Source organism: Channa argus, chromosome 22 (genome assembly GCF_033026475.1).
Source record: "Channa argus isolate prfri chromosome 22, Channa argus male v1.0, whole genome shotgun sequence".
NCBI classification, from domain to species: Eukaryota; Metazoa; Chordata; class Actinopteri; order Anabantiformes; family Channidae; genus Channa; species Channa argus.
In genome coordinates, this window is record NC_090218.1 from 6,155,001 (window position 1) to 6,178,753 (window position 23,753).

General features: G+C 38.3%; 2 protein-coding genes across 2 annotated transcripts in view; one reads left to right on the forward strand and one right to left on the reverse strand.

Moving 5' to 3' along the window:
- Positions 1-4,574, reverse strand: part of smyd4 (SET and MYND domain containing 4) — a 5,550-nt gene extending 976 nt beyond the window's left edge. The window contains exons 1-8 of the mRNA XM_067492501.1: positions 4,338-4,574; positions 3,960-4,104; positions 3,388-3,477; positions 1,489-2,485; positions 1,108-1,347; positions 506-669; positions 269-416; positions 43-159 (exon numbers count right to left, since the gene is read on the reverse strand). Of these exons, the coding sequence (XP_067348602.1) occupies positions 43-159; positions 269-416; positions 506-669; positions 1,108-1,347; positions 1,489-2,485; positions 3,388-3,477; positions 3,960-4,104; positions 4,338-4,471 (2,035 nt within the window). The 5' untranslated portion in view covers positions 4,472-4,574. The remainder of the gene's footprint in view (positions 1-42; positions 160-268; positions 417-505; positions 670-1,107; positions 1,348-1,488; positions 2,486-3,387; positions 3,478-3,959; positions 4,105-4,337) is intronic.
- Positions 4,575-5,423: 849 nt separating this feature from the next.
- LOC137107914 (replication protein A 70 kDa DNA-binding subunit-like) overlaps positions 5,424-23,753 on the forward strand; it is a 40,116-nt gene continuing 21,786 nt past the window's right edge. Inside the window, exons 1-10 of the mRNA XM_067492060.1 lie at positions 5,424-5,567; positions 5,997-6,044; positions 6,458-6,536; positions 6,775-6,883; positions 6,959-7,050; positions 7,142-7,234; positions 14,065-14,284; positions 16,132-16,234; positions 16,334-16,402; positions 19,572-19,764. Of these exons, the coding sequence (XP_067348161.1) occupies positions 5,535-5,567; positions 5,997-6,044; positions 6,458-6,536; positions 6,775-6,883; positions 6,959-7,050; positions 7,142-7,234; positions 14,065-14,284; positions 16,132-16,234; positions 16,334-16,402; positions 19,572-19,764 (1,039 nt within the window). The 5' untranslated portion in view covers positions 5,424-5,534. The remainder of the gene's footprint in view (positions 5,568-5,996; positions 6,045-6,457; positions 6,537-6,774; positions 6,884-6,958; positions 7,051-7,141; positions 7,235-14,064; positions 14,285-16,131; positions 16,235-16,333; positions 16,403-19,571; positions 19,765-23,753) is intronic.

Here is a 23,753-nt window from a genome sequence, read left to right on the forward strand (position 1 = left end):
GGACTTAATCACATGAAAATCACCAGTAATTATTATTCTCACCCATTGTAGCATATGCTCTAGCCATGGCATCAGCAAGCTCCCCTTGCAGCGGGTGTGTCTCTGCAAGGATCAGTCCTGACTCACACTGAGTTTTTTCCAAAAGTCTCAGAGCCTCAGCTGAGGAAGGACAGAGCAGGCGAATGCCATAAATATGTAAGAAAGACCTTCTGAACAAATGACAGTGATAAACTACCGTCTCAGTATGAAATAGGATATTGTTTCTTACCAGGTCTTTCACTCTCCATGAGGCTCACCACTTTCTCGAGATCAGCCTGGATCCCCTGCAGTTTGTGGTTCACCTCAGATGAAGATATACGAAAACCACAAGACGACTGCAAACATATCCATTCTGCTTCTGTGTCCACGTTGCTTTTCTGAAAATCACACACACACACACAAAAAAAAAATATCAACATGATGGAAACTTACGGCAAAAAATAAAAACACACAAATTAACACTTACTTTAAGGGACCCTTTGCACTTTGCACACAGAAGTCCAGACTCATGCTGACTACCTCCAACCTCATCTTGGGTCAGTGTGCAAGACTCACATTGACACAGGAAATAGTACTGTTCTTGTAGGAGATGCTGGCGTTGTTGTGTCACCATCCTACTGCTGTGAGGACCTGAAGGAGAAAGGAGAAAGGTTGGTGAAATGAGCATACAGTAGGTTATATATATATATAAATCAAAATGATTTCACATTGCAAATTGTGGTGACATGATGTAATAATTTCAGTAGAGGGTGCTGCAATGCTTCTTAATCCCCTAATGATACTGCTACCACCACTACTACTAGTGCTAATAATAATTATAGTAATAATAATATTATTAATAATAATAATGATAAATGTGCTTTGTAAGTATTTATTCTCATATTTCCTGTTCTGGAAACATAATAAACCAATTACACAGACATGGTTAATAAATGTAATGTTATGTCTACTTTGATAGTTCACTTCTCCTGGTATATCTTTAAGTCTGTCCACACCCTGTTGACACCGATGGACCTCTCAAGTCAAAGTTACAGTGGTTTATATAATTAGCTATAACGCCTTTCTCACCATAGCAGTGCAGGATCTCTTGTCCAGCATTGATATCTTTAGCAGCTCTGACAGTTACTGTGACACCACAATCTGTTCTTCTGTACTCTGCTACACCTGCAGAAGGGTTGGCAGTAGTTCCAGTGGTGAACACCAGGCTGGTGTTAGGGCAGCAGGAGTGATTCAGAAGACTGAGAGTTGGAAATATTGCTGTAGCAATGCGGATTTCCCGGCTCGACTGCACAAGAGTGTTTGTTGCACCTGACAGAAAAACCAGTCAGTGCAGATCAATACATATGATTATACTTTCTTCATTCCGATATGATTAAAAACACAATTACATTTGTTCTGGCAAAACTACATTTGAGTCACAGTGGTTGCAGTTGTTCAAGAATCAGTCACCTGTGTCCTGCAGAGTCTGTATAGCCTGGGCATTGCACCTCAGCTGCAGCATGTGCCTCAGAACTGCACCTCCCAGCAGCCACAACTTCGAACTCCAACTTGTGATGCCTCCTTCCTCCTCTGGCAATTGGCTGTTTGCCTCTGCGGGGCTCCTGACATCCCAAGATGCAGGTGGGGGGCCCAGCTCGCTGAGCTTCAGGTAGAGTGTTGCTATGGTAACAGCACACAAGAAACGAAGACGAGGACTATGACGATTCAGGTGGTGCAGCAAGTGAAACACACTCAGGTAAGAGTCACCGTAGTATGACGTAGAAGGATCACGTTGATTTGTACAGAAATCACTGGACTCTCTGTTTTGACGGCTTGACTCTGGCTTTGCGTGCTTGTCTCCTATTGTGTCCCTGGCCATTTGGATGTTTTTTAACCCTGCCTTTAGTGTTACCCTCAAAGCAAGGTGTGACATAACACCCATCACTATCAGATCTGCTCCCAGTGGACACTCCCAGCGGTGATGCTCCTCCCAGGCATCCTGCTGACAGACAGCCGAACAGTATCGGCTGTAACTGCATCCCTCACATAGGACAGGACGCAGTGTTTCAGTCAAACACCTGTGACAGTGCCTGTGCTCTACTCCGAACACTCCTCCCTTCCCTTTTACCTCCTCCATCCCTGGTATGAGGACGCAGCTGTACGGCCTGTCAGTGAGAATCACCTCCCCAGCTGCTAATCTCTTTGCAGCCACTAGGTGTCGACCTTTCTCCGAGCTGAAGTCAATTGCAGCTTTGGAGCAAATTCCAAATGTGAGAGGTTCTACAGACAGTGCTTTTACTCCATGTGGGGTGTTAAGATGATTTGACGCGGGATTGTAATGGTCGTCTTTTGCTTTTTGACCCAGAGAGAGGAGGGTGAGACACTGTTTGCGACGGCCCTCTAGTTTGTGTAAAAGATGAGAGGGATAGCTGTTCTTCAAAGCTTTGTCAATATCATCGAGGCAATCCTGAGAAAAACAGAAATACATGACTGACTTTTATTATTTTGTAAAAGTCAGCATTTGTGTTGTAAAATGCTGTAAATTTGATTTGATTATTAATCTAAATCGAAAACAGGAGATGCTAACCTTAAAAAGCCTGAGAACTACACAAATCCATTCACATTCATAGCAGGCACTTTACTGGCAGTATCAAGGCTTTGCATATAACAAAGGCTTATCTATCATTTTAATGAACATTTGAGGTGTTATATGAGTGACGGCAGGACAGAATGGTCTCTCAGCAAAACCGTGGCCAGTGTGGCTGAGCTAAGGGCAAAAACTCTTTGTTGTGCATTTTTGGAAAGACAAAACTAAACCAGAATATACAGACTCTACTGGTTCTTTAAAACCCCTACTTCATTTGAGAGAAAGGTGATAAGTGCCCACTGAGCTTCACCACTGGGACAAACTTTAAAAGGCCAGTAAATATTTGATTCTATCACACGTGTCAGATTTGTTCTGTAATATTGTGACCCACGCAAGGAGAAAAACAGTTTAGAAAATAATGGACTGAATATAGGTTTTGCTTCATATCCACATTCTTTTTGACTACTCAGATTGATTGGGGTTAGCAGATACAGTAATGCGTGTGGGAAATGCGAAATCCAAACACTATTTTAAAATCATGTATTATAAATAGCAAGTTAAGCAAGGACAATGGTGACATATCATTTCAATTCTGATCATTTTGCCCTGCAGGATTCCTGCAGTGAAGTGAAACTGATTGCACACAATCTGTTGACCATCTATATAAACATGTCTCTTCTAGACTACAGATAAGAAGCACAACTGGTTTACACTGGTTTTTAATGATAACACAGGTGTGACACAGACTCATTATTTAATTGTTGAAGGTGGCACTACCTCACCTGGTAATGCTGCAGATGGTAGAGTGCAGCAGAGCGGTTGGCGTAGCACAGCGACAGCTGCTCTGAACTTTGGGGAGCGAAACATATGCCCTGTCATGAGAGGAGACAGAGAAGCTGGATGTTGATGCATACTGATTAAGACTGGAAGGCATGTCCTGTTAAAGATGTGCTGCTGTATGATCCTAAATCTATCTTGAGACTACTGCTCTAAAAATAGTTTCTATTTAAAGCATATTTGATTTTGAACCGTTTTACAGAATCAGTATATATAGCTTTGAACTTAAATTGTCTCTGCTGAATGCTGTTACTTATGTATTGTAACATAATTGTTTTTTTTTTATTAAGCATCCTCTTTCTTATTGATGCCATCATCTACAACAATTTATAAATAGTGGACTACATATATGAAAATGAAAATAATAAACATAAAAAAATGTAGTTCCATATGCAGAATCAAATGCTAGGGGATACAACGAAGGGCATTAGCTTTTAATTCTATCCAGTCTTTGACTGTGGTGGACTGAAGACTTTACGTTTGTCTCCTGCTGAACCACAGATTATTCTCACCTTACCTGTGAATAGTGGAGGGCAGCTGCAGCGTAGTCTCTGGTCTTGAAGCTAGAGTTGCCTCTCTCCCTGCATTTGGCGGCTTGTTGGGCGTCCTTCTGTACTGAGTAACCTGCAGAGATTGACTGCAGAAAATCCAAATCCTCTTTGCTGGGAAACAAAAATCAGAAACCATTACAAACTGTATTCAACGGGTAAATCACAAACCAATGCCTCGTTCAAAAACAGCTGTCATAGTCTGTATTAGACAACTGGATCAAATGGTTAAATTAGGTGTAAAGTCGGCTACTGGCAGTAAGTCATGACTTTGTTACATGATTACATGTACAGGTTACATGATTTGTCTCACATCGTGCAGAAAGATGCTTTAAACGGCTACTCACGTTGTCAGAGTTAGGGCACATTTAAAAACATCATCTACTTCTTGCAGGGACGTAAAATGTTCTTTTGACTCAGGGTCGAGGCCGGTCCACTTCTGTGCAACGTGTTCCTGCCACTGTGGACATGGAAGATCCATCCTGAAGAACCCTCCGGACTTTCACTAGAGACACGTTGTGAGTTTATTTTGAGTGCATTTCCCCTCAAGCCGCTTCGCAGCAGCTGCACAGCCACTGTCGAGTCAGCGCTGATCAAACGGGAGTTTCCGACCTCACCCTTCAAAATAAAACCCATGCAGTTCGTTAAGAGCAGAGGGGAATCAGAGCAGTATTTCCAGGGTTAGCAATTGAAAACACATCTTACTGCTTAGGCTAACAAAGCCATTGGATTGTTTCTTAATTGCATTGCCATGAAATTCAGGACTATCAGACAATGAAAGAGGACATATTAGGAAATATATCTATGAAGACACACATTTTTGACAAAAAACAAATACTTAAGGTTTACAAAACAACGGGCCAAATAGTGAAACAGACAGAATTTTTACATTTAAGAAAGTCTGCACAATCTGAAATCTAAGCTGTGTTTTAGCTTTTTTCAAACATACTATAATGACTTTATAACAGTGATTGTTCTTAAACACATTTAAAAAAATAATTTATTTTGCACAATAAAAACAACAAAGTAAGACTTAACTGGAAGTTTTTAAATTTCAAAATAAATTAAATTCCAACAAGTGCTAAAAATGTTTATTGTAACTGTAAACCTTAGAAGCCAAAAAGCATAAATCAAAAATAGAAGTATTAAAACCAACATTCAAGATTAGAACATGCTATCAGTACTTTTTAAAATAAATTTTCTTAAATGCCAATCACATAATTAAAAACAGATAAAACAAATGATTATCTCTGGGCTATTTGAGACCCTTGCCCCATGTTGGGGTACTATGCATGTGAATCTACACCCTTGTTCACTAGCAGCTTAAAATGTCCTGGCTCAATTAACTTTTTTAATTCTTTTATTTTGAAGGTTTTGCCGTCCAAACAATGTTCCTTATCCGGTGTTGTTCGCGTTACATGGACGTGGATTTCACGGAAGTATCGTTTTTCTCGCAGCTCTCGCGATACATTCTAAATATGTACATTTGGCTGCGCAGAGCAAAACTGAATCTGGTGGCTTTACCAACATCTTGAAGTGAAGACATGGGTGTAACACTCACACAGGGGGCAGTTGAAGTAACTATAAATATCATTATAACTGTTTAATAGTTTGTTTAATTTTTGTTTCTCTTTGGAGAGTAGTCGCTGATATTTAATAATACAACGCTATTAGCTGCTGCATGCTAACACTTTAAGCTAAGGGTATTTAAACTGTCATAGCTGCAGGTAAGTAAATAACGCTACTGTGGCATTAGCAGACGAAAATGGATTATTTATCATTTTTTATTAGAAAATGTATAGAATGTATAGTCCTAAATGTCTTTGTTGAAATTGGTTGAGTTATTATAACAGTTATGGCATATGACATTTTTGGGCTGCACATTTGTTAATGCAAGAAATTCCTGTTTACCTGCTAGTTACAAAACTATGCCATTTTAATTTATCTAATAAATCTATGGACATGATGATATGTTCGACTAGTAACTAACAACTGGATTTTTCTAGGCCCTGTTTGAAGGCTCCCAGGTAAACAACCCTGTGCTACAGCTGCTGGTAAGTAAATGTAAAGGGACAATTTAAGCAGCCTATAAATCCGTCATGCATTACAGATAAAATCATTTATCACAGTGACATTATTTGCAACTTTAAATTATAACTTCATTACTACACTTTAATTTAGAAACTTATTGGCTCCTAAAATAAACAGATGGAAGTTTCTGTTTTGGCCCATTCAATAAGCTATTTAAAAAAAATAATGTTCTGAGAAATTGAAGTGTTTTTATGACATTGGTACAAGTATAGTAATGCTGTAAATTTCAGTTTATATGCTGCTACACTGGCCAACTACACGCAGATAGTAAAGAGTTAGTTGCCTTTGTTATAAATATTGTGGTATACACTCTAACAATAGACCCATTTATGTCATCTCACTTTGCTTCTAAAATCTTTCCATCCTTCTGTGTTAGAACATGCGTCAGGTCAGTAGTGGATCGGGGCCTCCCAGGTTCCGGCTCATGATGAGTGACGGTCAGCACTCTTTGTCTTGTAAGTGTCCTGCAGTGTCCAAACATGGCTCTGGTTTGCAGAGATGTTGAAAGGGCCACTTGTTTGTTAGCGACAGACTGTCATACAATCCTAAGCTTCAGTAAGGATAATGTCATGAATTAACAGAAGTCAAATAAAGTGCCAGAGATAGAATAGTCTATTAAATCCTTTTTATTTATTTAATTTTTTTTAGAAGTGCATTAATACATTTTGATACTTTTTCTATTTATGTGTGTAGCCTTCCTGCTGGCCACCCAGTTAAACTATTTACAAGAAGAGAACCTGCTGGTACCAAACTGTGTGTGCATGGTCAAGAAGACTGTCACCAGCACATTGCCAGATGGCAGGTGTGTGTTTGTTCTTTAATTATTCTTTTACTTTTTTCTGTTCCTGAATAAAATCTCTCACCTCATGTGTAACAGGCGTGTGGTGATTGTGGTGGACTTGGAGGTATTGGAGTCAGCTGATGAAACTGGAGGGAAGATTGGGAATCCCACTCCACTTAACACAAGTGGTATGGCTCTTTGAAAAATGTACAGGCATGAAGTTAGAAACGGCTATAAAACGTTTCTGCACATTGCTTATGCTCTTTGTTTAAATTGCAGGGAGGACGTCACCGCCACATAGTTCTGTCTCCAGCACCTCTGTCTCCGCTCCATCTTCTGCGGTACCTGGACCCTCCCATACATACAGCAGCAGTGAGTGACATGTCAAACATGTTGTGAATTTTGTATTGCTATGAAAACAGTGCCTCTAGTAGCCCTCCGGCACTCTATTTATGGATAGTACATGTCATATAGATTACTACTTATTTGCTTAGTAGATTACAATAATTAAATAGCTCACAAATGTAAATAAGTTTGTATTTCTTCATTTAGCAGTTAGATTTACTGATCATTAGGTCCTAACTCAACCTAAATACACTAGTGGCTACTACATATTACTAAAATTATTTATTTTACAGCCATGCAGAAAAACTGAATATGAATACTATGAATATTACATGAATGCAGGGAAATGGGTAGAGATGATGTTAAGTTATTTAGTATGTAATTAATTTAGCATCATTTTATGCTGTGTAAAATCTTGGCTTCTTTGTTAGATGAGATATAGTTGTGTCCTAAATTCAATTATTCTTTGATTATTCAGAATAACTGAAATTTTTAGTTGTTGTTGTTGAGTTTTGCCCTAGTTATTGAGTAAAAAAGAAATTGAATAATTTGACAATTTAACCAAAAGAGGGAGCCATGTACCCTTTAAGTGAAGGGTGCTGATGAAGGATTTTTTTTTCTTCGGTACTGGTAATCTGCAGCCATAATTTGGGACCAACAGAGTCTTTGTTGCTCACTTTTCAATCTCATTTTCCATACCACAGTTTAACCAGCATTATCATGTAATATGCAAATTGTGGTTTTCAATCCTTTGATGTAGCACTTCGGTTTTTAAAGGTCTACTCTGAGTATGTGTTAACAACTAGGTGAAACAGGATCTTAAGGTACAGCCTGGGTTTTAAAACATTTGAAAGTAGCCACAAAGAATGCTAAAATCACTAAAGTGCCACTTTTCATATCACATTTTTCTTTTTTATTATACCTAATACTGCTGCAGGTGAAATCCACAATTCACCCTTTCACTATTTTATCACCAACCAGATTTTATAATGGAATAGGAACCCCAAATGATGGTTGTCATGTCTAAAGTAGTCTGTGTTTTATTAGCTTAGCCTTTGTTTCACTCAGTTGTTTTATATCACAAGTGCACTCAGCCTCAGCATTGGTTTTTATTTATTATATTTCATGTGGCAGAAACATACCCAAAAGTCCTCCTCAGTGGAGGATGTAGGCAAGTGGGTGGATAATGAGTGCTTGCTATATACTGTGTGTTTGTGCATGTGTAGGTGTGGGTCTGTAAATGTGTGTGTGTGTGTGTGTGTGTGCGTAGTGACTGAAGGAGCTTGTGTGGGCTGATGGCTTCTTCAGTTCATGGCTTCATGAATATTTTGTTGTGGACTAAATTCCCATGTAGTGATGCACAGACGGAGGGAGAGAGAGAGAGAAAGTCAACTAATTTGACTCAGCAAAGATGAGGCTCTGCATTAAGTAGTTCATCAGACGCTTTCCTTGTTATATCCTTTGATCCATGTTACCTCAGAGATCCTGCCAGATACAGAAAACCTGCTGCTCTACTTAATTGTTCTGGTGATAAAATGGTCCTGTAGTCCTGTAAGAGCCAAAAACAAGCCTTATGCAAGTCTCAAAGTGTTTTCTTTCACTAAATGTGTGTTTGATTTCTTTCCAATGTTTCTGTAAGTTGCATTTTCATTAAATCAATACATTTGTTTGCATATACACAATTGCTAAATACTACAAATGAAGTTTTTCCAATGGGCAGTGGGTGATGACTAAAACAGGCTGCTGGTTTTGTCTACAAAGCTCTGTAAAGACATCAGACCTTCAACAACACATTGAATCGCTGGGCATTTCATTTGGCTAATGTGGGTCCTCGCTTGCTCGAGTGTCCTTCTCTTGTCTTTGCTCCTCCAGGGATGGCAGACAGCTGAAAAGAGGGAGAGACATTAAGATGGAGGAATTGTATTTATGAAATGGGATCAAGTCACTCACTCCAACATCATTTTGACTTCCATTTACACATAGAATCTCTGCTGTACCATAACGTGTACAAATAATTAAAATACCACCTTAAAAGAAATAACATTCAGCTTTTTCAACAGCAACAATAGACCTAGTGCAGCATCGTAGCTTGATAGAAATGACACCAGTAGACAAAGAAATTTGGTGATTGCTATAATCATAGAACAGACAAAAAGGGGGTAATAAAATGAGTAATGTGTTTGTGAAAGGCTGCAGGTACAGTAAGTCTGTACTCTTCAGACTCAAATAACAACAGTGACTGATCATTTATTTAGGACAAACATTTTTCCCAAATGAGCCAAGATTTACAAGTTAAAGCAGAAAGAGAAGAAAAAAAGTTTGGCTGAAGATAAAGTAGTGAAATATTTTTGGAACCAGAACTAAAATTATTGCTAAGTAGGTTTTTACATACAAAGAATTTGTTTTGGATAGTTAGTGAAAAAATGAGAAAAAGGAAAATTGCAAGAGTTTTAAATATATACAGTACAGAGCTATGTTCTTTTCTTTTTTTTAAATAGCATTACAATAGTTCCATTAAACAGTTCTTTCAGAAGTTTACAAATGTTTTGTGATTAGTCCTAAATGCCTGATTTCTAAATCAGGCATTTCTAAATCAGGCATCAGGCAAACCAACAGTTTAAACCATTTCTGGGTGGCAAGGATTGGCCATAATCTTCACGCTTCAAGGTCCTGCAGTTGTGTAAGTTCTGGAGCAGTGGGAGATCATGGCCTGTCTCTCAGTGAAGTCTCTCTGCCGTTTTCTCTTGCACATGGCAGTAGAGGCAGTGATGGCTACCCACTATAATTAGTTTAACTTTAGCTGGTTCAGGAAGTACAACCTCTGCTGTGCCTTTCTTGTTAGGTCCTTCAGTGGAAGCAGAACGTGAGCCACTTGATGATGGCTGTGAGGAAGGCAGTGTTTACTGGGGAGACACATGGTCATGGGGGTGTTGCTGAGTTATTCAAGAAATGCAGAAACATTTTTACTGATTTAGTTGCATGTGCCACAACAGTGAACCACGTGGTGAGTCTCCTACCCGTATGTAGACTTGTCACCCTCAGAGATGACCCCTATGAGGGTGCTGTTTGTGTACAGTGAGAGGTCTAAGTGCCTTGTGGGGAGCCAGTGCTGATGGTTAGGCAGGTCCGTCAAGTTGGCCTGGCTTCACATGCTCATCCTGTTGCGGTTAACCTGCAGGGGGAGTCAGGAACACTCAGCTGGGAGAGCTCCTTAAGCAGGGCCTGGATGAAAAATGTATTTGTAATCATTTTAATTAACACTTGATTGATCAATCTGCAATACTGCAGTCAAGCAATAGTATCATTATTTCAATATACATTACATATACATATACGTGACATTTCACATACTCTTAGCACGAGGACGTGGTCAGAGAACATTTGTCCCTTGATGTCAATAGAGTTCAAAGAAATCATTTCTATGTCGATAGCAAGTGACATTTAGTTCAATTCAGAAAACATCTAAATTTGACTCAGTAATTATTATTCTGAAATTTTTTTCTATAAGCAGTCTATTAGCAGTACAGTCAAAGGTCATCACGCAGCAGTCACCAATGGTTCTGTAACCGTTAAATAATTCATCAGCAGATATCACTTAAAATAGACCTTCAAACTGCTTTGCAGATGATATTTAAATTCTAAAAGGAGACCTACACTTGCTGAAGTGCAGTTAAAAAAATATTCATTATTCATCACTAACTATTCTCTGCAGGTTTCCTTTATCCTACTATGTCTCTCTCGCTCTCTCATAAGCACACATACACACACTTTTACACACTTGCTTTCCTATTTACTGCTATTTTTATTGTGTATATTTTTTTTCTCTCTCTCATTCTCAAGTGTCTCCACCACCAGCTACTCTTTACAGAGGGTGTTGAATACATATATTATTTACATAGATATTAGAAGCTTGGACTGATCGTAATCACAAAAAATGAGGATCTTGATAAACCCCAATGACCCTCTCTTTGCTATATTCTTGACCTCCCCCACCCCTCCACCCACCGCCACCTATCATCTCTTTTCTCTTCTTTTACCACCAGATCCTTCCCTCCAACATTTTATCTAGATACCATGTGTGTTAATATTGATATTAATTACCCCTTGCCTGAAAATAGCTATTCAGCCTGTGATTTCCACAGGGAGTTTGCTAATGGCACACACACCCACACATGCATACCATATACACACACACACACACACACAGAAGTAAACGACTATAGACGAGATGAGTATTTGTTGTGCTTAACACTGAAGTCAGGGGATTTAAAATTTGTGCAGTTGCATCTACAGATCCCCAAATCGAGATCACTCATCCCAAAATGATAACACATTGCAATGCAAAAAAAGATTTCTTTAACAACAACTATCTAACTGGCCTTAAACATTGCTAATGGGGCTGATGCTACTTCACTGTGGGAGGTGAGATTGCACCTAATGATTCTGTGGGCTGATCCAAACTGTTTAAGGTCAAGAATAAAAAAGCTGAGCAGTTGTTTTAGAGTTAACTTTTTTGTACTCGTGTTGATGTAATTGCACGAAGTGTTGTATAAGACCAGAGTTGTGCACACCTGACCAAGACACAAATAATGAGCACAGTAATTCAGGTTTTGGTTGTACTCTTATCAGAACTAGCTCATACAAGTCAGATTGAAAATCAGTTGTATTTTTTCTGAAAAGCTGTACTTGAAGGTGGACTGAAAATTCTGCCTTTTTACAGAAGAAATGGAAGCAATGTTGTTTAAAAAAGGTAACACCAGATTCTTCACCGAAGAGAAGTTACAGAACACATTTAAACCATTTTGTGTTACAGGATAACTTTATCTAACCAGGTTAATGACACTATAATTGTGTTACTAAAATATGACTGATATTAATAGAACATATGGTAATTAACTGTCAAACCCAAAAAATGGACATTCTGTTGTAGTGAAGGGTTATAGTGTGTTTACTACATATTTTGTCACTGCTCTTTGATATTCATTAACTCTTGATGTGTGCTTCTAGTCAAGGTGCAGCTATAGAGGCAATGGAAATCAATGGAAAAACAAACTTTAATTGTATTTTATTGCTTAGTGGTTTAACCGTTAAATGAAACACAATGTTCTGCTGCACAGTGGAGTTATCATAACTGGAAGTCACAGGTCAGTGAATTGGATGGATCACAAAATATAGTGCAACACCGGTGAAAGGTTGAAAATTGCAGTTCAGTCTTAATCAGGAAATCTCGGCTTGTTATTCTTCCCATAAATATTACATTTTGCTGCTCTTTTTCTCACATGAAAACACACTGTATTACTGTAATACACTGTATTTATTAACGATGTCATTGCTGTGTTATCACCACCTTTTTTCTGAGTTTGTTTTCAATTTGCAGATGCTTGTTTTGTCAAACAGAGAAAAAATACTGAACAGAGGACACAACTGACAGATTTGACAGGCTATGTGAGCAATAAATCTGGGTATAGTAGAAATGAGGCACTGAATCTTAAATGGATCTGGCTTTCTTTAGCGCTAACCCTACCGTGAAAGTCATCATAATAAAACTACAATGAAAACTAAGCTCCAAAACATACTAATCATGCACCAATCTCTGATTGGCTCAAAGGGTTAGAAGTGAATATCTCTACTGCTGCTAGTGCTGTTTCTGGTGTGTGTCACACGAGGCTTTGGCAGCACCTCTCTGCTTCAGGATATGGTTGGGAATTGTTTTTCTAGTTAAAACAATATTAGAAAAAACTTGCACCCCTAAGGAAAAAAGCCACAAACAGTTAAGAACTAGTAAGAAGATCGGTCAGAAGACGTACTATTCTCGAATTGGTACAGTTGTTTGTCTGTTAAAAAAAAATCAGAAATGGTCAGCTGCAGACCCCTCACTCGGATATTAGCATTGGTGTTCAATCTGACTAAAACAAAATGCAAAATATGGTTCTGGTGCATGAATAATAGCTGTCTCCTAGTACAGGTTTATGTCTGGTGTCTTAGCCACAGGGCAGATATTGACAAGACTAAACCTAATTATTCTTTTTTCCTTCAACTGACAAGGCATAAATACAGTATTTATAAAATTTATAATTGTTTGCCAGACTTACCCAGGAGGCAAATACTGTTTATTTTATTGGCACAATCTGATGTTAACAGTAAATTGAGTTAGTCTAAAGAGAGATCTGTTGAGAGTTTAATGCTTTCAGGCATTCTATCATTTTGCAGCAGCTCACATGATCAAATAACAGTACTAGTGCTAACTGTTGAAATCAACTTGAGATATTGTTGTCGATAACTTTGACATACAGTCAGAGTGTGAAATATCTGTACAGTCAATAAAGACTAATTACATGCTATTACTGCAATATTTGTATTTAAATACAGCAGACCTAGCATAAATATGAATATAAATTCTTAGAAACTTCCCCAATTTCTCAGTTTACAGAAGTTGGAGTACTACTACATAAATGAATGTGGAGAAAGTTGCAGAAATCCTTTTAAGACTATGGGCAGAGCTGGACATTGAATGAAATGACATTACTAAACTAGGCTGGGTCTGGATACTACAAGTTGGGGAAAAGTGTGAAGGTAGAAAGACATGAGATACTAGACCTCTGTAGTTCACTCCTCTTCTATGCTTGATACAATTTATCATAAAACAAAACGTTGGAAAACCTAATTTGAGCATTTAGAATCATTAAATATTCAGAACTATAGTATTGACTGAGTATTAATAAATAATTAATAAAAAATGTTACTGTCAGAATTAGTTGTCTAATGTATTAATTTACTAATCTACTAATCTTTCCACACTATTAAATTTCCTTCTTGTTAAGTTCTCCTGCAATTAAATTAACGTTTGATCTCAATAGCCAATACTACTCGAGGACGTGGAAGAGGTTTTGTAGGAAAATCGCCCATGAAGACGTCGCCCATGAAGGCGGCGCCCATGAAGGCGTCACCCATGAAGGCTTCTCCCATGAAGGCGTCACCCATGAAGGCTTCTCCCATGAAGGCGTCGCCAATGAAGACATCTCCAGGTTCTTCACCAAAAGTGTTTTCTATTGCTAATCTCAACCCCTACCAAAGCAAGTGAGTTTAGGTGTACATGTCCATGTCTGTATGTGCCTGTTTGTATAAACGTGTGTATATATATTTATGAAGGAATTTGAACACAAATTGCTACTTGTACAGCTCGACTTGCATTTATTTCCTTCCAAAGTAAAACTGCTTTTTTCCCTATCACATAAATCTGACAAAGCAAAAACGTGCTTTTGGTGTTCTCTTACTTGCAGGAGTATTACTCTTAATTCACTAGTTAGTAGCAGAGCCCTTGACGGCAAGTACCTTTGAATCGTCTTTGTTAGGTCTTTAGAAGTTTTGCACAAATTAATTTGGGTAGTTCGATTGTTTTTCTTTGGGTGTATATGTGTTTGATCATGTGAGCGTTCATTTCTTGCTCTCTCGATGCATGTGACTGTGGGGATTTGAGCTCGTGTGTTAATTAGCCCTTTTTACATAAAAATCAAAGGACCAATCTTGCCTTTAATGGCAGGTACTACACAGTGTTTATGATGGGCTGCAAAGGTTTTGATTCTGTTATTTGGCCAATCTCATTTTTTCCCCTTTTTCTCTCTCTTAGTAACTCTCCCTCCTCCAGGGTCCCATTTTACTGCTGTTTTTTCCCTCTCCCTTCTAATAACTCATTAAGCTTTAGTCTGTATCTCTGACCTTAAATTTGTCCACAAAAAGACACAAACACCGTATAGAAAGATGTAGTTGCCAATGTTAGTAAAGGTTCCCTGTCAACCCAGTCTTCATGTTTGCTCTCTGATAATGTAGCCCTGTTTGAAATTGGAAGCTGTAAAGATAACTGTGCCTCTAGGTGTTGTAATAAACTGATGACTGTTCTAACTTTGAAGTTGGGGAGTACCTACAGTGAGTAAAACAGATGACTTCAGCAACTGTGGTTTTTCCATGTATGTTTGTGTGTCTGAACATCTGTGTGTGACACAAAGTGTTGTGTACAGTATATTATGTAGCGATACAGTGTATGTGCACATAGTCTTTTATGGCTGTTTGCATAGCTTTCTCATCCCATTCTGCTGGTGTTAAGTAATAGCATCTAGAGCAGACTATAATTGGCTTTTGGCTGCCATAAACCTTGGTGTAGAAGTCTTATCCACACTGAGCAGGAAATGGAGTTCACTGTGGGCCAGCAGCTGCTCTCATGATAGGGGATTTAATTGCAGGCAAAAAGTTATGGTATGAATTTCCTCCACTGCGCAATTATCAACACAGTCAAAAAGCTCAATACTGCATAAACTGCCGAGCTTGGTTGGCTGTTGTTAAAAACAGAACACTTTTTAAATGCATCCAGGAGCTGGCAAATGTACAACACCAGGTTCACCCTTTGAAAAGAAAGTTTATGGATGTTTTTTTTTTTTCTTTTATGGAACTTTAAAAAGCCTAAAAAGACACTCATCCAATTTCCTTGGGAATTGTTGTTCTTCACGTTAGTGAGTGATGGATGTAAGCTGTATAGGGATGCTCATTAACAAAAAGCTCGCTTTTTCAAGATTCTCTGCTGCATTTGTTTGTGTTTATGCTGAACGTTATACTGTGACTTGTTTACTTAAGTTGCACACAACCCCGTTGGTCAAAGAACACTTTCTAAATAAGCATAAACTGTATATTAAGTGCCCTGTATCCTTTCACTTAAAAGAGCTCTGTTGATGGAAAATAAAAATGTGCTTTTATATTTTATGTACATTTTCTAAGTAAAACATTAGCACATGTATTATTAAGGCCGGTATTTGAAGGTTAAAGTATAGGAAGGTTTTCCTTCCCTAAATCACATATAGCAGATTGTTTGTATACATTTTGTTATACCTTGAAAGTGCCGATTTATTATTACAATATTCTCTTTATATCCTTAGGTGGACTATCAGAGCCAGAGTCACCAGCAAGTCCAAAATCCGCAATTGGAGTAATTCTAAGGGAGAGGGCAAGCTGTTCTCCTTTGATATAGTAGATGAGAGTGTGAGTAGAAGAAGTAGTATGCCAACATATGTCACACATGGCTGTTTTTCCATTTCATTCATTCAACAAAATGTTAAATTGAAATGTGCTGGTCAACAGGGAGAAATCAAGATCACAGCCTTCAACAATGAGGTGGACAAGTTTTTCTCTCTAGTGGAGCAAGGCAAGGTGAGCGGATCCCACTCACTGATATAACTCTACTCTTGACGGGATAAAAAAAAATCCTGGAAAATTCACACAGAAATGATAACTTTTGCATGTATTATTGATATACAGTGTATTCTTAGCTCCACATTTTATGTTACAGCCTTATTTCAAAATGAATCAAATTATTTATTTTCCCCACTGTTCTACAAACAATACCCCATAATTACAACGTGAAAGAAGTTTGGTAAAAATCTTTACAAATGTATTTTAAAAAACAAAACATAAATAAATCACATGTACATATGTATTCACAGCCTTTAGCACCAATTACACTTTCAAGTCTTTTTCCGTATGATGCTACAAGCTTGGCACAACTATTTTTGTGCAGTTTCTCCCCCTTTTTTTTTTTCGCAGTACACAGGCATTTTCAGATCTCTCCAGAGATCATGTTCGAGTTTAAGCTCTGGCTGGGTCACTCAAGGACATTCAGAGTTGTCCTGTCACAACTCCTTTGTTATCTTGGCTGTGTGCTTAGGGTTATTGTGCTTTTGAAAGATGAACCGTTGCCCCAGTCTGAGGTCCTTAAACTCTGGAACAGGTTTTCATCAAGGATCAAGGTCTCTGTACCTTGCTGCATTAATCTTTTCCTCAATCCCCACAGCATGATGTTGCCACCACCATGCTTTACCGTAGGGATGGTGTTGGCCAGGGGGCGAGCAGTGCCTGGTTTCCGGCAGACATGACACGTCAATCTTTGTCTCATCAGACCAGAGAATTTAGTTTCTTATGATCTGAGTGTGCCTTTTACTGAGGAGTGGTTTCTGTCTGGCCACTCTACCATACAGGCCTGATTGGTGGAGTGCTGCAGAGATGGTTGTTCTTCTGGAATGTTCTCTTCTCTCCACAGAGAAATGCTGGAGCTCTAATGGAGTGACCATCGGATTCTTGGTCACCTCCCTGACTAAGGCCCTTCTCTCTCAATCGCTCAGTTTGGCCGGCCTGCCCGCTCTAGGAAGAGTCGGATGATGGAGGCCACTGTGCTCATTAGGACCTTCAATCCTGCAATAAATGTTCTGTACCTTTCCCCAGAACTTTGTCTCGGAGGTCTATAGACAAGTCTTTGAACTTATTGTCTTGGTTTGTCCTCTGACATGCCCTGGTAACTTTTCCACATCATGTCCAATCAACTGAATTTCCCACAAGTGGACTCCATTCAAGTTTTAGAACCCTCTCAAGGATGATCAGTGGAAACAGGATTCTCTTTTCTTTCTAATAAGTTCGCAAAGATTTCGCTCAAGCTTCTTTCACGTTGTCATTATGGAGTAATGTTTGCAGCCAGACACCAGCTTCTGGGCAATGGCCTGTGTTTGTGAGCTGCACCAACCTTATTCAAATTGTACTAGAGATTTTCCATATAGTTCAAGTCAGGTGATTGTGACAGCCACTTCCATGACGCTCAAGCTTCATCCTACTCATAGACAGCATGAAGCTTTTCCTTAGGATGTCCTGATAAGTGAGTGAATCTGTCTCGCCTTCCAAATGCTACAGGTTTGTGCAGTGGCAGAGGAAGCAAGCAGCCCCACTGCATAACCAAGCTACTATTTTTCCTTACTTTTATTTATTATTCCCATTTTTTTGGGAATTGTTTTTTTCCTCCCTCCTACCATCATACAGACTACAGGGCCTAGGTAATTGATACAAATATTAGAGCCTGATTATTGTAATAGAATAGATATGCTCTTATATAGTCCTGTGCTTGTAGGCATGGTGTCAGGAAACACTGTCAGAACCATACACTTGTTGCAGACAAGTGAGAATTTCGTATAAAGATCGTCATTTTAGAGTATGTTGACTTGATGTGGAAAAATCAAAATTAGCTTTGTGTTTCCTTGTCTCCATCTCTATGAATATGAATTGCTAATGAATGAAGCTCCATCAACAATGATGGGGCTGATATGACACCACATCTTAGTTGGACTGTGTTAATTTCATGAAATGTATTTATTTTTTCAGCATCAACTTTAGTTTTTCATTTTGTTCCAACATTTCGCCAGGACTTTAACAAGTCCTCTCCTTTCCTCCTCATTTGTCATTTATTGCACATTATCAACTGTGGCTCCACGCTAAAAACTGAGACAGAGCGTATTGTCCAGATTCTAGCTAATAGCGAAGAAATAAAGAAAAAGGACTCATGAGTTTTTCATTAGCTTCACATTGTTGATAAATAGCTATGTACTTTCTGGAATTCTGTTATAATAATGGGAATTTGCAAGACCAATCAACTAATTTCTATGAATCCTTTTTCCTGACCAGTTAGTCTACGTGTCTTGGAGGCATAATTTGTTTATAGTATCATCTTTCAACCTGAGGGCCCTTGTTTAAACATCTGATTTTCTGTTCTTTAGTAATAAATGTAATGTTCCTCCATGTTCCTGCATACCTATGCTATCTCTGCCAGGTAAAACACATGCTAAAGCACTTGCTCAATTCAGAGTGGTCCACAGAACCTAATAACACAATTAACCCCAGCCATCATTTTGCTGGTCACACTGGCTCAGGTATCAGCTACTGGTAGTGACTCCCAACACAGCTTGAGATCCAATTTGTGCCCTATGCCCCCTAAAGATAAATAAAGTTATGAATCCGTCTTCCCTTTGTGATCTGAGTATTGACTGAACACTGAACGGTGAGTGGGTGTAACTCGCTCTGAGCGGCTAAAATGCTTATCACATTGGTTTCATGGCCCTTTCTCTGTGTGGGGTAAAACACCGAGAGAAAGAAGAAGGAAAGAAACCACTGAGCTTTTGTAGAAGCAGAGAGAGAGAGAGAGAGGGAAAGCAAAATTGGAGAGTTGGAAGAGTAAAAGAAGATGTGTGCCTCGCAGATTGAGTTTAAATTGTACTGTTTAGCAGACTCACTCTTAGCTGCTTCCTATTTTCTGGTGAATTAGAGAAGGGATAAGGCTGATATGACACCACATCTTAGTTCGACCTGAAGGTTTTTCCATTTTTATTAAGAGGTTGTGGTAAAAAAAAAAAAAAAAAGAAAAGTTGTAATGATTTCCTTAACAGGATCAATAAAGTCACAGAATTCGATCGTAGTCAAAGTAGCCTCAAATTCACAAGAAATAGCCAGTTTACAAAGCTCTAATGTTATAATATTGACATGGCCTGCTTGCATGTTTTTGTAGGTGTACTACATCTCCAAGGCTACACTGAAGGTGGCCAACAAACAGTACACCACACTGAAGAACGACTATGAGATGACCCTTCATGCTCATTCATCCATTGTGCCATGTAATGACAGTGAAGGCATCCCCACAGTGCACTGTGACTTTGTGCCCATTGCAGAACTGGAAAACAGAGACAAGGATGCCATTATTGGTAAGAATTCTTTAAATATAACAAATATAACAAAACAACCATCAAGAGTGTGTACTTTGTGCTTGAGCCTTACAGAATATTTATCAAATATTTTAGACTTGCTCTTATCAATAAAGTAAAAGTGGTGTAATTGTGATGTGTTGCCACCCAGATTTCATTTTCAACATTTGTAAATGTGTTTCTTTTAAGCCAGGTTCTCCAGCCTGCTATATGCCTTGTATTAGCCCGTTTAAGTGCTGGTGTAATAGAATACATAACCACATTTTTCTATACCAACCCTTTCCAAGACAGTGGGTTTGATTTCCCTCTGGCTATTATTTAAATTTTCCTAGTGTCATCAAACTGTCTCTCTAGCTCACACCTTTTTATGTAAAATGTGTTTGCCCTAAATAATGTTAGCAATATGGTGTCTCAATTGCAGTAATGTGAGACGTTCTTTAGGGACCACACTGTATTTTCTCTGAAATTACTGAAAGCCTTTAAGTAAGGCTTTCTCAGACTTCTATCATTTAATCACTAAAAGAACAACTTAACAGTGAGTGAGCAGGTCCAGAGGACAGGTGAGGAAAAGGCAAAAGCAGAAGATGTGGAAGCTTCAGATAAAGCTTTTAGACAAACATTTCAGAAGTTTAGTTTTTTTGCAATCAAAACTTGGCATCATCAAACATTGATAATCAACTCATCCAGACGAGTATGTGTCAAACCAATCAGCATCCTGTGGTGAGCGTTCAGAAAATGACACAATGTTTAAAATCATGAAAAAAAAAAAAGTGGCATCTGTGTAATTTTCTTTTGCTAAATTCATTTAGAGTTTGGAGTTGGAAATGTGGTAAAATTAAAAGAAAAAACTTATTATTACTTATTAAAAATGTACTTTTATTAGAAGTAGCAAAGCTTGGTGGTTTAGTTGAGTCAGGCAAAGAAAATGTTTATGTTTATAATGGTTGATGTTTATCATACTGTATATACTGTCAACTGTAGTTTTTACAGACCTCGGCCTAATGGAAAGCCCATTCTTAATTAACACTGAACTAAAAAGTGACAGATCCAGCACGATAGTATCAGCGGCGTGACATTCAGTGGGACGCAGAACATGCCCGGAACTCTTTTAAAACAGTAATGCCGGTTAAACCTAAATTAGTATTTACATATTTACAACTTGATTTAGACTGTGACATTGTTGCGAGTACAACATGACCATAGATGATTCAGGTGACTGATTCCGTATCCTGCAGAGTGTGTGTGTGTGTGTGTGTGTGTGTGTAGCACATGACTGGATAGGGCTATTTTGCGAAGGAAAAAAAAAATTTTTCACACAAAAATGTTTCTGCTGTCTGCATCCAACCAACGCAGGTTGTAGCAATTCTTTGGTGGATTTCTCTGTTTCTCCTGCATCATAGCATTATATCTGATTGCTGACAGATGTAAATCAAACAAATCCACATCTGACTGTTGTGTGCTGTACACAATCCATTACAATACTGCTTCAGTCTGAATCATATTGTATATGCTCTTTTTCTGCCAGTGGACAAAGGGAGACTCACAGTAAATCAATTTTAGTTGCTTGTCTCACAATTAAATACAAATAAATGTCATCGAATTGTGAATTGCGAATTGTGTAGTTATTTAATGTTGCAGTAAAAATGTTACTCATTGGAATATTCACCAGTACAGAACAGTTTCTTCTTCCTGTTTACATCCACGTTCCTGCCCCAGATTCATTTAATCAGTGAGACTTGTATTGTTATTATTTATTTATTTTTTCCTGTGTGAAATCATTCTAAAACATTGTAAAAAATGGACCAAGTTTATTAACTGGTGTACTGCGTGTTTTAAAATGAACTTAGTTATTGAAACATGGGTCAGCAGCACAATCATCTATTTATAAAGTCTCAGTCAACCCAGATAATTCAAGGCAACACAAAGTTGTGATATTGATGTTTTTATAGCTGTGGCAGTAAGAATGTAATTTATAAAGACTGATCGTGGTGTGCATGCTGAATTCATAAGACACATCAAAAGTGGTCAGTGGTTCGATTCCCAGTCCCTGGGCACCAGTGGGTCTCATGAGCACCTTCCATGGCAGCCACCACCATCGGTGTGTGTATGAATGGGTAAATCAGAAGCAATATTGTAAATATATAAACAGCCATTTACCATAATCCACGAGAAGGGGAGTTGTCTGGGGGGAAATCACTGCTGAACTAACTTTCGTAGGTAGGTCAGTAGAACACACAGAAAGCCATCACACACATATATTAGCACCCACTGAATAGTTGAGCGCACATTACTGGTTGTAATGGCTGCAAAGAAAAGTAAACCACATTCTGTAACCTGCTGATAGGACCATTCATGTGGGTTTGCATTTAGAGCAGGAATAGTGCATGATTATGTTGTTGTAAACTATGAGCAATAGTTTACCTGGAGGATTGTGTTTGCGTTGGTCGCAGACGGGTAGCTTTTCATGTCCTGTGTGTCATCTGTTGTCTCTCCATTCATTCTCTCTCCACTCTGTCTCTCTCTGCTCCTTTGTTAAATAGGGGATTATAACATGGTAATGAGAACTGTCAGCCTGTTCCTGTGGTGATAATGGAGTTCAGAGGTGGATGACACTGTCTCAGTCATAATGGAATTAAGGAGGGCTGAGAGTGTGGAGTTGGAGCAGAGAGAGGAAGAGTTTAGGAAAAGGGTAGCAGAGGTAGCAGGACGATGAGGTTCGAGGTGGCTGGTTTGCAAAGTCTGTATTATTATAATTCTGTCCAGTCTATTTTATTTAATTCCTTGGCACTAATCCTGAAACCATGAGATGATTGACATAAAATTAACTCCCACAAATGTGATCAATTAAGATAATCCATTTAAAGGTGCCCAGTGGCCTCTTTGACCACTAGTAGTGCTATGTAGTATAGACAGAAACATGGACCAGCTGCCTGTTTTATACTAGTCCACTGTTCAGCAGGCAGTGTTAAAATAAAAGTTCTTTCATTATCAGATGTAACAAAAATTGTCAAGGATTGTTTAAGAAACTTACAGTTACAGAATATAAGTTATCAATGCAAAAGTTTCCACCCCCCTTGATTAACCCTCCAGGTAAAGGTATATGATCTTTAAAAAAAGATTGTCACCATGTAATGCTTGATTAATGGCACCCGGTGTGTTAATTTACGCTTGCACTGTCAGAGGCAGCCCCAAGTAGTTTGCTGAGAGAAATAAAAAACAATGGGATCAGGAAAACGGCTTTCAGCAGACCTCAAAATGAAATTGGTAAACATTCATAAAGCTGGAGAGGGATATAAAAATATTTAAAAGTGTTTACGGAAACCAGTACCAGCTGTGAAGAAGTCATTGCTTACTTCTAGACATAAGGAAGCATGCTTGGCGCATGCTGAGGAGCATGGGAAAACAAAGTAAATGAGTTTTGGAACAAGATTATGTGGTCTGATGAGACCAAAGTTGAATTATTTGATCATAATTTGCAGGTATATATTGAGGAAAAAACTTTGATGCAGTGGTTCTTTCAAGACAATGATCCAAAACGCAAAGCAAAGTCAGCTCATAACTAGTTTAAAAGGAACTAGGTGAATGTTTTAATATTGCCTGTCTCGAAACTTAAATATTAAAAAACCTGTGGATACATTGTAAGAAGGCCGTGCATGACATATACCCAAACTATCTTACGGACATGGAACAATTATGCCATTAAGAATGGGCTAAAATTAGACCTGAAAGAATACAAATGCTGATCAGAGGGAATCCAGAGAGAATGGAGTAGGGTACAAAGCCAAAGAGACTATTATTATTTTACTATAACTTTCTTTTAATACACTCCTTGGCCATTTGTTACATCTGATTATGAAGGAACATTTGTAGTCGTTCAATGTGTATTATATACTATGTTGATGTAAAATAATTCTTTGTTTTACTGTTTTTGCCAGTTGTATAATTTTTATTTCATTTAGGCTTTTATTTAGGCATTTTCTTTGTAGAAA